This window comes from Pithys albifrons, chromosome Z (assembly GCF_047495875.1).
Source record: "Pithys albifrons albifrons isolate INPA30051 chromosome Z, PitAlb_v1, whole genome shotgun sequence".
In the NCBI taxonomy this organism is placed as follows: Eukaryota; Metazoa; Chordata; class Aves; order Passeriformes; family Thamnophilidae; genus Pithys; species Pithys albifrons.
In genome coordinates this window covers 38201359-38216880 of record NC_092497.1, presented here as the reverse complement: position 1 = coordinate 38216880, position 15522 = coordinate 38201359, and the positions used below count along the sequence as shown (strand labels likewise).

General features: G+C 39.2%; 1 protein-coding gene across 2 annotated transcripts in view; it reads right to left on the bottom strand.

The window, feature by feature from the left end:
• The window catches only part of SNX24 (sorting nexin 24), an 89686-nt gene that overhangs the window by 39326 nt on the left and 34838 nt on the right, over positions 1–15522 (bottom strand). For both annotated transcript variants that reach the window (XR_011699908.1, XM_071580180.1), the window contains exon 2: positions 2443–2526. Coding sequence is in view for 1 of the 2 variants with exons in the window: in XM_071580180.1 (XP_071436281.1) it covers positions 2443–2526 (84 nt within the window). In the remaining variant the exon portion in view is untranslated. The remainder of the gene's footprint in view (positions 1–2442; positions 2527–15522) is intronic.

Here is a 15522-nt window from a genome sequence, read left to right as displayed (position 1 = left end):
CTCTCAACAGCTCTTTTGGGACAGGATTTCCAGGTAGGGGTCTCCAGGGCCAGCCTGTGGCTCACTGCTCATCACCTCAGGCCTGGCCTCCTCTTCACCACACCTCCGTCCTGTGTTCCTGGGATCTGCTCTCCTACCAGCCTGCACTGTTCGGTGCAGCCTCACTATGGTGGCACCCAAACCGCTCCTCCTGGCCAGAGGCACAATTTGGTGCTGCTCTCTATAACACCCTAGGATTGCATCCTGCCAAGACAGAAACCACAAGTCCTGCCTCTGGGAAGGGACAACTCCACATGCAGCAGCTGCCCAGTTGGTGAGCAGCCTGGGAAAGGTGACAAGGCTGCTGCCCTCAACCACAGGCTTTCTTCCCCCTCTTTCAGATCCAGCCTTGGTGCTGGCATTTCTTCTCCTCTGCTTATAAAGGACCCAGCTTGGGCAGGTGCTCAGCAGATGGATGCCAAGTGGCTGAGGACACTGGGTTTACTTAGTCTGGAGAAGAGAATGCTGAGGGGTGACCTCATCGCTTTACACCTTCCTGGGGAGGGGAAATGGGAGAAGGAAGTGCTGAGCATTTCTCCCTGTGATCCAGGAACAGGACATGTGGGAATGGCCCAAAGCTGTGCCAGGGGAGGTTTAGACTGGACATCCAGAAGTATTTCTGACCACCTAAATCTTTCTGACCACCCAAGAGGGTGGTCAAACACTGGAACAGGCTTCCTTAAGAGATGGTCGATAACCCAAGCCTGTCAAGAGTTTAAGGGATATTCGAACGATGTCGTTCATAACATGCTTTAACTTCTGGTCACCCCTGAGTTGCTTCGTCATTGGACTAGATAATCATTGTATGTACTTTCCAACTGAAAATATTTTATTATTTTTATAATTCTAATTCTAAGTTTATACTACATTGCATTATACAGTATTACACTATTCTAACAATAGGAGACTGTGTCCTTGGGTAGTATGCATTTTATGCATATAAATCCTGATTTTTCCCTCATAATGTTTTCTAACCTATTTCATTTTATAAACTCTATTCATCTGCTTTACTTTCAATTTCCAGGATTACTCTAATCTGTAAAGTAAAGCACACATACATTGCAAGGCTTGGTGGTGGGTGAGTGAGTTATACTACTGATTCTGACTGTTGCTCATGTTTTCATATTCAATGTTGACACAAGGGATAAAATATTTGAGACAGAACTGAATTAATGCAATAAACAAGAAAATGAGTATTAAGAAGTGGTAGAGGATATAATTAGTGGGCCAAGAAGAAAATAGGCAAGAAGTCCTAGCACATCTTAATTATGGTGCAGTAAAGCAAAATGTATTCTTGTCTTTGGACTTTTGAGGGCCAAAACACAGATGGGTCAATACTTGCCTTTTCTTCAGCCAAGTTTGCTTATATCTTACAAGGCTGGCAAAATTATCCTCTCTGACACCAGGATAAGGCTTCTTTCCTGAATGAGATGATTCCTGAGCTAACTCAGGACCACCAGCAAACATGCTGGTGTGAATAAACGCCTCTCTGCATTGCACTGGGAGGAGCTGTAAATACCTGTGTATGTCTCTGTTTGCAGAGGAAGTCTTTCCATGGGGAAGGCTAACAGCATCAGTCCGAGCAGCTGACTGTGCCCACACTGCACTGCCACTGAGACCTACACACCAAGAGACATTTAGTTCACCTAAATCCTAGGAATGAAGGGCTGAAGCTCTTCATTGCAGCTCCACTCTTGAGCCTGCAATGCTTTTCCAGAATTCTCTTACACAATACTTGGTGTCCATAAGGCAGGAAAAATGTAGAACCTGCCTTTCAGCTGCAGAACTGCACAGCAGCATCCAGCTCAGCTGGGAGAAAAAAATATCATACTTTAACAGCAAACAAAGCAATTTAAAGAACAACTAGTGAATAACTAGCCTTGTAAGTACTGAGTTCCCTTCTATACACACTAAGATCTTTCCATAGATAAACTTAGCAGACATTTTATATTATATTAATTGTATGATGTGCAGATGTTTACTCAGTCTTTTTCATGTCTAGTTTCCTGTGCACACAACTTGTTTCCTCAGCTTTACATATGGCAGGTTAGCAACACAATTTCTAACAAATAATTTGCCTAATTGGATTAAAACCTCCACTGTATTTATTTGCTGTTGGAATGTGTCTTATTTTGTGACTTTATGAGATAAAAGCATACTATAGACGGCATTTTAGCAATACAACATTTAAACAATAGTCAGAAAGGAAAGTTAGTAACATGAGAAGTCATTACCCTCTTTTACAAAGTACGGAAGAAATTGAGTTAGTTAGGAATTAATTTCTAGAGATAAGAATCATGAGGTGTATTCCAGATAAACCCCTGTATAACAACAATTATAAGAGAGCAGAAAATAACACAGCTGAGGCAAAATAAAACATCTTATAAAGAAAATGATCAATACCTTTTTATGAAGTGCATGGAATTCACTATACCTCTTCTCCACAAAATGTTTTCTTCCATTCATCAACACTTCTATTTTAAAGACCTGAAATAATAAGAGATTATTGTTAGTTGCACAAACTGTTCTGTGACGTGGCTGTGACTGTACATTTCACTAGTCATTCTAGCAAGTGGTCCCAAGGTGTCTCATGAGGTGCAGAAGTACAACAGTGATTAATGGTAAGTACAGTTGAATCTTCTATTAACAAGTTTGTTCAACAAAAGTACAAAAAGACAGCTTAAGCCTGGACTCTGTAGTGTACATTAAAAACTAAGCACCACAATACTTCCTTTTGGAAATACTTAATACGTTTTGAAGTAATTTAAAAAAAAATTAAAATAATGGTAGGAACAGGAAAAAAAAAGGAGGAAAGACGTAGAGTGTAATTCTTTTCCACTTCTGACAATACAGCATAGTAACACACACAGGAAGAACTGGGTACTATGTGCACTGTATTTATGCACAGACAAGGAGAAATAAATACAATCACTATATTGTAGGTTAATTTCCTCCCAACCTACAAATTCATCTGTAGTCTCAAGCGAGCCTGTGCTACTATCTACACCCTAGGAAAAACACAAAACAAAATGCAAACATGGCAAATGCTTATTTTCTTTTTATGATACAAGTGACAGCTTTTGTTACTGCCTGTGGAAGGTTGAAAGGCCAGGAAAAGCAGCTCTCTGGATCCACTAATTAGTAGTCACTAACATGACATTTTTTGAATTCTGAGGTCATCGTGTCAGTTCTGAGGGCAAGTGATGAGAAATTTTGAGGTTCTCAAGAAAATATGGTCTATTAAATGACACAATCAGCAGAGAAGTACTACAGAAAAGGTGCTGGTCTACCTAGGAATTCTTTGTTTTCTGTTTTCCTGAGAAAATGATGGAAATAATTATTTCCAGGACAATGAGAAACAATGTTCAGCACAGACGATCACATTAAGACCCAAAACTTATGCCAAATAAAAAGTTCTTTGAAACAAATTTGCAAACAGTGTTTATGCCTGAATGCAGAAAAAAGGGTTTTCTGTCACAACATGCCCAGCTAGCATTGATCAGAGCAAACATACAGAAACCATACTGGATAAACACTTTCTATTGTCCACTAGAAGCTGCCTTTCAAACAGGTCAAAACGCTATTGTTTCCACTGGCTAGCCAAACCACATTAAAACCAGACAGCATTTTATTTAATCCAGACTGAAATGCTTCTACCTTTGTTTGAATGCAGTACGGATAGGACTGCGGTCATTTCACACCAATGTTTACATTTCCAAAATTAGTCCGGATTGCTGTAATAACTTGTGCTACATTCTAACTCTTTGAATAGGACTGTTTCTGTGTCCTGATCACTGAAATCAGATGACTTTATTTGGGTGCATTGACTTTTTTCCTCCTTCCTATCTAATTGGGCTACCCTGGAAGAACAGTCAGTGACTATTAGACAATTTTCCTCTACACAAGAAAAAACTGCAAGGCACCCTCAGGAATATGTTGCAAGTTCAGAGTTGTAAAGAGAATCATATGCAAAGGAAAATCAATGTAGGCTTTTTTCTTTTCTTGAGACTAAACAACCTAATTATATGAGAGGAAAACATTATTTACATCTCATATTCTACACTCTGCATGAAAGAAATAGTTCTGCAAGAAACAAAATGCTTTGGACTGCTCAGAAGGCCACTGCATTGAAGAAATTTCAAGGATAACTTAATAGGAAAAACGGATAACAAAATACAAAAGTAAGTTAGAAGTGAGCATGAGTCTCTAGCTAAGGTGTTGCAACAGTTTTGAATTTACTTCCTATTAAACCCCCAGGAATTATAAGCAACTTGTAACACCTCAGTCAGCTAAGAGCCACTCACTGCTCTGAGTTTAGCACCTCTGTTGGCTACGGGGTTTGCCAAGCAATTTGGAGCGGTCTAAGGGGCTCCTGCTTCAGCTATAAGCATTCCCTTGACATTATTCCATATAACTACATGGCTTTGTGTGAAAGACAGAAAGATACACTAGGCTTTGAGAGAGATAGGATCTCTTCATGGACTCAAAATAGTTGTAGGCAAATCTCACACAAATTTAACTGAGCAAGTGCTGGCCCTGGCAGAAAAACAATTTAGGGAAACTGGTGAACATAGATGAAAGTGCCAAAATAAAGACAGAACCATAGGATTAAAAATGCAACACTGCTAGGAAACTACTTTTCTTGTAAAAATATTCACTTTCTATGAACAGGTATATCTGAAAAGACACATAACTTGTTATAAATAACAGACACTTAAATGAAAAATGCAAGAATTAATCTCTGAGTAAGAGAAGCATAATACTTTGCCCATAGTTATTCATTATCATCATGGCCAGGCTTTGTGGGTGAGCCCTTTCAGCCTGCACAGTGGATTCTTTAGGTGAGGCACAGCGTGCGCAGAACTGGCCCCACCATTTAACTCCTCAGGTTCATCTGCCACGGCCGAGCGAGCTTGGATGGTGACAGTGAAGTCCTCAGGACTAGAACCTACAGCCCCCAGCATTGCCAGGAGGTCTCCCATCCAAGCACTGACTGGGGCTGACCCTGATGAGCTTCCGAGATCTGATGGGATTGGGCGTGAGGGTGGCATGGCTGTGGCTATTGAAATACCACAAATTACACTGCAGTGAAAGATCTGGAGTTCAACCTCACTAGGAGACAAGGGATCATAGATATAAAGGCAACAAATAGAAAACTTTATCAGTACTCTGAAACTAGAAACATCTCGCTGTTCTTGGTTGCTGCCACAATAGTTATCAACCATGTTTGCACATAGCCAGAAGATAATTATCCGTTCAAAGCATTTTTCTAACAGCCTTTAACACACATAAATGATGTATGGGTCAAAGATCTCTGTACTGGATATCAGTAAATAATGCTGATCTTTTGCCTAGCAGAACTGCAGATCTGCCACAGCAATTCATAACCATTAAACCTGTGAAGGAAATTTCAAAGAGAATTCCTAAGGTTTTTGCTAATAAAACAGTAAAAACTTGCAGGTCCAAGTACAAAACAGAATTACATATATTTTGTTTTCCTCTCTACTTTGTTCCAATTATACGGATTATTTTCCGACCCTGGAAACCATTTTCTTAATTTCTTATTGTTAGAAAGAATTCCTGAATTTATCCAATCATTAGCAAACTGAATGATTTTTCTTCAGTATTTTCAAGAAGACATAGGTTTCTCTTCTTGCTGCAGAAACTGGACAGTACTACACAATAACTAAACTGGATTATACATGGGCAAATCATTGGTACTGTATCAGTGTGAATTTCAAAGGCAGAAAGCACAAATGGAGGAAAACAGGAACCAGTAAGATATACAAGAATTGCTCATGGTGCCCACTGGTTTTACAAGTCCACATCACAAACTGTGTGGAGAGCAACACCGACACGGCCCCTGTTCAGTTCTTACCTATGTCACATGCGTACACTGGATACAAAAGGACACCTTTTATCTGGTAATATGCAGCTTCAGTAACTTGTCTCATAAAAAACTAGACAGATCAGTTTAACAAAAAAACCCACAGACACGAATGATAAACATGCGTAGGAACAAAAACTAACAAGCATAGTAACATCTCAGCTTGGTTTTCTATTACATAAGAAATACACAAATGACTCTTACATTTACTCATGGAAATTACATTAACTACACAGTTTATAATTGTGGTAAGTTAATACTATCATACTATGTATATACATGGAAAAATGAATTGCAAAATTTCTGAAAAATTACAATTGAGAAAGAGATTTGGGGCAGCCTTGTTTGGAGTGACGAGAAACATAAAACAGAAGTAGAAAAAGTGAAATTTACACAACACAGATACCTCGTCTAATATTCACCAGGAAAGAAAACCCCACAAAATTCAGTGTTGTGATTTTATCTCTCAAGACCAAGCTTACCGACCCTAATTCTATTTACTATGTTACTTACAGAAATAAATACATCCTTTCAGATGCTTCAGTATACTTGACAGACTTTTGTCTGAGGACCAGCTAATGCATTCAAAGTGTCAAGAAAACTTAACCTTAAACCTTTGTCATGGCTGTATGGAAGGAATTCCAGAGCAAATAAAATGACAGCTACGGTCCATGAAACACTAATAGGATTTCCACGTGTTTAGTGTCTCATTATGGTTCAGACAATCTCAAATTTTCTGTCTCAACAGTGCTATGACTACTACTAGAACAAGACTGCAGAAAACAGCAGAGATCAAAACATGACTTTATGTCCATTTCCATCCTACTATTCTAGGGGAAAACAATATTCCACACAGTAGGTAAGAGCACATGGATGGTGGTGCTAAACAGAGCTACATGCAGCTGCAGCAGCAATTTGGCATCTTAGGGGTGAAAGTGCCTCATGGCAATGATCCATACTTCTGAATGGCCTCCACAGCAGAGATGAGGACAAGGACAGCACTCAGAGCCAATTCAAACTTCAGAGTGGCTTTGATAAAACTGCATCTCACTATCCCCCAAAGGAAAACAAACTCACTTATTTTGACTTCATCTTTTAGAAAGCAGGGCAGCAAAACTCAATTCTGTAGCAGGCACAGGACAGCTAATGGGGATAGAGACAGGCTGACAGGACACAGAGGCCAGGCTAGGGAAATGATCCTTCTTCTCTCCAATCATATTCCCCCCACTTCTAGTTCTCCTTTGTTCAGCACCCAGTGTTTACTTCAGGTTATACCCCATCATGTGCAGTAGATGAGACTTAAGACCTTCTGTTCCCGAAGGCTGCTTATAGTTGCACCTTTTGTCTCCTCTCTGTAGGAACTGCTCTTCCCTTACATGAGCTCCTGCAAAGTCTGCTTGTAAGGAAAGGGCCCCTTTCTGCTGCAGAAGGGGGAAACGAGTTGAGGTGCAACTGTTATGTAAAATCAGACTGTTTCACTTAGTCTCAAGTACAATGCACAATATTAAGTTACAGCACAAGGAAAAAAGTACGTATTTTTGTTGACTATGGAAATGAAAGCTTGATATTATGCAATTATGGCATTGCTTTCTCCAGAGTCTGGGAGACAGACTATGACAAAGAAATGTTCACTGCAGGATTTCCAGAGAGTATTCTCAACAGCTTCAGCCTGTGTGAAGCAGTTACCTGACCCATTCCAGCCTGGAAAAGCCTTACTGTTTTTATAATATAAAAAATTATTTTTTCTACTGTGACATAGGTCCATTCAGAGGACAAGCATGTCATTTTACCAACTCCTGTTAAATATCATGTTACTGTAATATAACTTAGGCTTTCAGTGATTAAAAAAAAAGGTGTACATAAGAACAATGCTCTTATAAATGTGGCTCCTTGTTCAAATGCCTCCTTACTGATTTATGCAATCTTCAGACATTTATTTACTGAAAAGTTTTCTCTTCCCTAACATTACCAGTGTTACTGATAGCAGTATGTACCTAAATCAGATTACAGACTCTTCATGAACCTCTCAGCATGCAGTTTATCTTTCTGACCAATAACACAAAATAATGAAGGATGTTCCCTCTTTTACATTGTTTTGCAGAAGGGAGCTCTTTCAATCATAAAATGGCACAATGTTAGTAGGAATTGTGTACAAAAGTTGTTCATAGGAGTCAGGGATAGTCTTTCTGAAGATGGCCTTTTAGATGTGCATGTCATATTTCTTAGGGTTTAGAGGAAGAGGTAGTAAAACAATTTATACTGAAATCCAGTCAGGCAGATTTGTAATTCTTATAACATGGGAAGCTCAAGGGAGGCTTCCACGGAGCTGTCACTGTTGAATGAAAGAGTAGCTGACATGTGAGAGTAAGTAGTTTTCTGATTTTTTCAACTCTCATTAAACCAATCTTTTCCAAACACATGGTTCATAAAATCCCATAGGAACTTCTCTGTCATTTCCTGAAAAATAACTTACTTGGCTTTCCAAACTAAAAAGCCTCTTTCTTGCCAGTGATACACTGGCTACAGAAATCTAATGTGCAACCAAACCAAGATGCTACAAGATCTCACTTGGTTTTGGTATTTTTCTTTATTGGCCCTTCAAAGAACAACTCTTACATAGAGGACAGCCTCTTAAAATCTCATTGTCACTGTGGTCACCTATTTGACTACCTTCCTTACAATCAAAGGAAAAGTGTATAGATCTTTCACTGAAAAAGGAAAAAGTTCATAACTCATGCTAAAGGCTATAGTTATACACAAAAAAATTAGCCTGATCTGCTTTATTTGTTCATCTGGATCATCTCAATGTCTCCTATTGGAAATGTTCTACTCATAAAACTGCCATCAGGCTTTTTATGGAAAAGATGGACTTTCCAATAGAAATGGTATATTAGGATAAAATATTACAATACTGCAAAAAATAACTGTTGGCAAAAGTATATTTACAAGAAACAGATTAATTTTAAGTTGGAAAAAATATATGGAATCTTCTATTTTGTCACAAAATTCTTTGCTATTTTATCTGGAGTCTGTAAAAAGTCTTCTAATTTCACAAGGCAGGATGCAATTCAAACCACAAAGACAGTGCCCTCATATTGCAGCCAATTAGCTGCAAGAAGCCTCTTTTTGTGAGAGGCCAGACACAAGGATAAGTTTTTTCTAGAAACTTTAGTCTGTGTTACCCTGCTTGCACTTGCATCTTCTGTCTGGAGAACACCTGGGGAGCTTAAGACCTTTGAAGTACAGATGTTTTGTTTGCCAACAAAAATGTGAATGGTGTCAAGAACCCGTAAAGAAGTATACAAGCATCAGAGTGGTAAGCATTCCAAAGGACCTGACTTTCTACAGTCTCATTTTCCATGTTATGTCTACCATGGTATTTGAATTCAGCCTTTTCCTTTGCTAGTGACTAACAAAACACACACGAACATGAAATACAACAGTATTTCATCAGGATACCATATACACAAGCTATTAAAAAACATTCCACATTCTTCATGGTGATTAAATAGCAGAGGAAAGAAAGAATGCATATCCATCTTGCATCATTTCTTCTTAGGGTCTCTGCAGTAATCCACCTGAGAAGACTCTGCTCCTCTTTACCTGTACACGTAAATAGTTAATCCAATTAAATTTTTAAGAGCAGTAGTCAAAGGAGATAGCTTTTCCAAATGTCTATGCAGCTTAGCAATGATACTTCATATATTACATTTAAATATCAGGATTAGCCTGTCTTCAGCCCCAAAATGGAGGATTCAAATGCTATTCTGTTAATAACAAAGATGAGTAGTCATGATCCATGTAACATTTTTGGGCACTTCCTTTCAAGGAGTTAAATCATCCAAACTGACTAGACTGGCACTGGTCTGCCTTCCCAAATGGAAACCTCATTTCCTCTGCTATTGCCTGCCATCTCTGTTATTCTTGCATTCAACTGACAACACTGACAAACATCAGCACTTGATACTGGAAAGAAGTGTCATCGCATCAATTTATCAAAGAATGCCATCCTGCTTACCAAAGGTTTCCCTTGCCAGGTCAACCTCTTTGGAACAGTAATTGAAAGTGGGACTAAGAAATGAGGCCAGATAGATAAAAGGTAGTTTCATTTCTTACTGGACTAAGCCGGCTGTGACTGAGACAAAAAAAATAAAAAATCAGGTTGTTCTTCCTGTGCAAGGAAGGAGGAGAGAATGGAAGCAACAAACTCTGTACAACCACTGAAGAAAATTCAACAGCAGCTGCCACAAACAGTGCTCAAAAATAAAAACATATTGTGCCCAAATCAAGATTTAAATTTTTAAGCTTCTGACTTTACATGCTGTGACTAACAGAGCATTTATATTTGCAGTTTGCTTGGTGGGCACTGTGAATGCAGACATTCATGAACCAGCTTTAAGCCAGCTCAGGCACTGGTGACAGCACTAACAGCAGCAGTAGCACAGGCAGCACACACTGCAAAACTCGTGGCAAAGTCTGGACAAAGCTCAGTGCCAAGAAGGCCAGCCTGGCTCTATCCCAGGTGTGTCTGCGGGAACCGCAGTCAGCGAGGCGAAAGCATCCTGCAAAAGGGCGTAAGGTGAGTGTAAGGTTCAGGCTACGTTCAGGAGTGTAAAGGGCTCGGATTTGACCTGAACATTGGAGTTACAGTATAGAACACAGCAAGTAGGTAAATTACAGGCACTTCAGGCAAAGAACTATACTGGCATTAGTGCAGGAGTTAAGGCAACACAGAATTTGACTCAAACAGCCATGTCAGAGAAAAGGCAACATCTAAACTGCTCACAGAGACTGCATCCTGTACAATTATGTCAACAGATTGCATAGATACAAAGGCAGCAGAAACATTAGCACAAACCAATATCCAGTATAATAAAGTATCCCATTAGCAATTTGGTGATACGAAACTGAATAACCTAGCAGAGAACACTGGCTGTACAATTATGTATTTATCATTTACAAGACAAAAAACTGTTTCAGTGAGAATTATGCTATTTTTCAACTGGTCTCTCAATCACTTGGAAGATGGCGAGAAAAACGTCAAGTAATTAAAGCCTGCACATGTATTCAGCCAGATACTATGTATCCAACATATTTCAGAGAGATTTTAAACAAGTTATAAAATTACTCTGATGCTGGAAACATGGAAATAAAAGCATGCATGCTGCAAACAAAGCAACAGAACACAGATCCCTGAAAATCGTGCTAAATGTTTTAGCTGCTGTCTGCCACTTGAACTGATGATAATGTACCGATCTCCTAGAAGCATCAGAGTCAAATAATACTATTCACAGACCTAAAAATCCATGCCTGCCTTTTACTCAGTGAAGAAAAAAATTGAAGACACAGCCAAGCACAGACTACCAAAGAACTAACTCGACTTGAACACTTCAATAATAAAAGCCAGTAGACTCCTAAACACAGGAAACATTATTCACATACTCATTTAAGCTGAAATTTGAGAGTCACATTTATGTCCTGGGTTCTTGGCTGTGAAAGAAATACTCATTTAGTCTACTAGAAAACTCTTGATGTTCATCACCTGCAAGTACCAACCAAGTCACCTACTTAAACACAGACTTAAACCTCTAAATTCAGTTGGACAAAATGATAAATGCTATCAGGAAAAAAATTACAGATACCAGTAAGAAGTCTTACAGGTACAACATGACACTGTCACAGATATTACTCCTTCCCTTATTCTGAGGCTTCAAATTTTCTTTTTGTTTTATTATGAACTTAGTGAAAATTTCACTTTCCTAAGCAAACCTCATCAAGTCTTGGCATGTCCCTGGTTCTCACCCTTTGTACTGAATAGAAAAATTACTGACATTTCTGTTGACACAAGACACTGCCATAAATAACTGGTTTCAAATATTTTCCTGTTACAAAGGCTCTATTATTGTGGAACTCCAGTGCCTCCCTGCAGAAGGAATGCAAACTGCTCAGTTTAAGTTCTTAGTTGCAACAAAAGCTGATTGTCCTACATACTTACAGGAAGTGTCACTTCTTTATTACAGGGCAGAAAAAAATGCAGCTGATCCTATCCTACAAGTGACTGACATTTCATGTTATCTCCAACTGTCTCAGCTGGCAACTGCTCACCTTTTTGTACAGCCTCTGTCTCTGCTTACCTTTTCTTTCACTCAAATGTTTTTCACAGGTAAGAAATCTAAAAGGGTTAACGAAGGGGGACATCCACCTTGCATCAACTAACTGCTGACCTTCCTTGCTTCATGCTGCAGCTCAGACACAGTACTGTTATTTTTTATTAACAGCTCAATAACAGTTGAAGAGGACTTGAGATGGAGGTAATTTAATAAAATGCATTATAGAAGTCAATGGCAGTGTCAGGAGTAATTAGAATAATCTAGTATTTTCCATTACAAGACCGTTCTCAGTTACTTATACTTTTGCCAACCTTTAATTTTTGGACTTAGATTTTGTGTATCAGGTATGTGATCCAGATAGAAAATATTTTTAGAAAGTTACAGCTGAGACAGTCCAAACACATACTCTAGGAAAAATATATTTTACTTTATCTATGCCAAAAAACCCAATGAAAACCCCAAAACCCAATCCAAGACAGAACCCAAACCATTTCACTCAAATTCCTCAAAGATGTGGACAAGAAGATCAGGAAGACATCTGGGAGGCAAATTTGGCTAACTCATAAACTTTTGGAAAACTGCCTAACTCCTAAGTAAACTTTGCAAAGAATTATGTGCATAATGCAGGTTTTCCAATAAGATCAGCACTGCTGGTGCTCTGCTATTTTACAGCATGTCTGACTCAACTGGCATCTCCACAAAGTTAGGGTAAATTTCAGGCCTACAGAACACTTTTTCTAGAGTTCAGGAGCAGCTATGATGTTACGGAGCAGTCTGGAGAACATTTTTACATTTTTATAAGAAATAGATGCTGGACAGGAATCCATGCTATGGCACAGGGAACCAACACCTGAAAACACCATACTGCTATACCATTAAAATAAGCAGAAAGAGCAAAAGAAAGGGCTTTTAATCTGAAGTACTCCTGCTCCTGTAACCTTAAAGGTATGCATGATTTTGTAGTGTACGAATCAGAACAATATCACTGCATTTGCTTGCTCTGAAAACCAATTAGTAACATCCCCATCCCTCCACTGCTGATGGGGCAGCTGGACAACAAAAACTCCAGCACCTCTTAGTCTAGAGGTCTGTATTAGGGACCTAAAAGTTCCACGTCCACTGGTCATATCTGTGGGGCAGTTCTTATATAAATGATACATTCCCTTCCCTTTAGTCCCAGTCACCTGCTCAAGGGTAAAAGAACAAAAAGGGAAAACCAATAGGAAACAATGGTTGTGAATTTAAATGCTCATAGAGCCATGTGAGCTTTCCACACAATGCAACATGGTATCCCTGAACACATCTACCTGCAGCATCAGTCACACACTCCTTTTATCCACTGAATGTCCCCTTAGCTCAGCATGTGGGACTGACAGTGTTGTGGGAATGAATGAGCAAAGAATGACATCCTAAGGGACTCTCTCCATGTAAGAATTAAAAAAAAACATTTAAAAGCACAGGAATACCACATGTACAGAGAAGTATGGCCTTGAGATTAAGGCAAATTGTAACAGCCCAGTCAATTTTAGATCTAAATTCCTAGGACTTCTACAATGCTGAACAATTGATTTCATGCTTTTTCCTAGAAAAACCTGTTTAGAGCATCCTGATTAGGTAAGATTCAGAGGCCTGAGGTTAAAAGCCCAAGACTTATGCCTGCATATTTCCATTATATTATAATATTCTATTATAGTTCTACTCCCATTTCTTTCTTCGCACTCAAAACAGTATAACAGTATTTTCTATCAAATGTTCTATCCATTCCTTTTAAAGAACTAATGAAAAATTACTGCATGCAAAGCTCGCTCATGTTTTTCTAGAAAAATAAGACTGTGACCAGACCTAGTGACAAATTGGACATATTTAACAGTTTCATCAGAAAGTGTACATTAGATAAGCACCGGAGTCAGGGCCCCAAGAGGTAAAGGAGAAAGCCAAAACATGATAGGACATGACCCTACACCATCTGATCTACACTGGCCCTGTTTTGAGCAGAGGTGGTAGAAGGGGTGTGCCTGCACCCCCTTGGGGTTTTCTTTCCTATGCTCATTTTTTGGAAGACAGACCCAGTTACACATTCATGACTTTTCTGTCACAACTTTTGCATTTTGTGTTACCAAGCAGCAGTGTGCCCTTCAGGTTTGCACAGTAACTACCTTGAAAAATGAAATTTGTTCTTATCAAATGGCATCCTGAACTTGCTGTTTCTGTGAAGATCTGTTGCAATATTTTGAAGAAAGTGGTAGGATGGAAGATGATAGATATTCCCATTACCCTCATGCTACTTCTTTTTTTAAGACACTTTCATCTTTCCCACAAGGTACAGGAAATAAAACCTCAGGTTCAAAAGATACTGTCCAAGCAGTACTTTATTTACAATTGACAAGTTCCTCTCTAAATTACAAAAATTGCTTGTTTATTGATATGGAAATTCCAGGGACCTAGAAAGGAATCTCGAGCATGCCTCACCTTTCTGGTTCTCTCCACTTCCTCTGCGACTTTAGAAGTGCTTTCTTACTCCTTTATTATTTCCATTCCAAATATTAGCTTTTATGGGTTCTGTAATCACCAGATTGTTAGTGATCTAATGCTATCTTCATTGCTGCTACCACTGCACAATGCAGCACACTGCCTACAGTACCAGCAAGAACTGGAACTCTCTGTGTGTCATAAAAGTCTCTGCATTAGTGAGAAAACTTATCAGATTAACATCATTTATTAATCATGGACTTAAAATTACATACTGATTACTTCATGTATATAACACAATTAAAGTTAGTATTTAATCCTATCTTATGTGATTAAGATTTAAGGTGAAGTTTATAGTTAGAGAAGCCTTTTCTATGTTCAGAAACCTTCAAGCCATCAACCTATGTTCAATGAAACATACTGAAAACTCAAAGTTCAGTAACATTTGGCAGTAAAATGAACTAAATGTTCAATAAATATACTGTATGAATTTACATAAGCAAAACTCTCCTTTTCAATGTTTATCAAAACTGGTATGTATGGCCAGACTTCGGAAATGAAGATTTGGGAAGGGCTCTCCCCGCGTGGGTGTGCCCTTCCAGCCTGTGCAGTGGATTTTTTAGGTGAGGCTCAGCGTGTGCAGAACTGGCCCCACCATTTAAGTCCTGAGGTCCATTTGCCACAGCCGAGTGAGCTTGGACAGTGACACTGAAGTCCTCGGGACTGTCACAGCACCCGGTACTAACCGGGGCTGACCCTGCTGAGCATCCGAGATCTGACGGGATGGGATGGCAGGGAGGCATTGAACTGCCACGGGACGGTCCCACTGAGACTCGAACTCAGGTCCTTGGGATTCAGAGTCCAGAGTGGTCTCCATTACACATATATATGAAACTGGTCTATGGTGTAATAAAAATCACACATCTAAGCTCCACTGATGCCCACCAATCCAAATAGCACAGACTCATGCCTAATTCTGTGAATGCATGCTAAGAAGCAGCAGAAGAAAGCATTGTG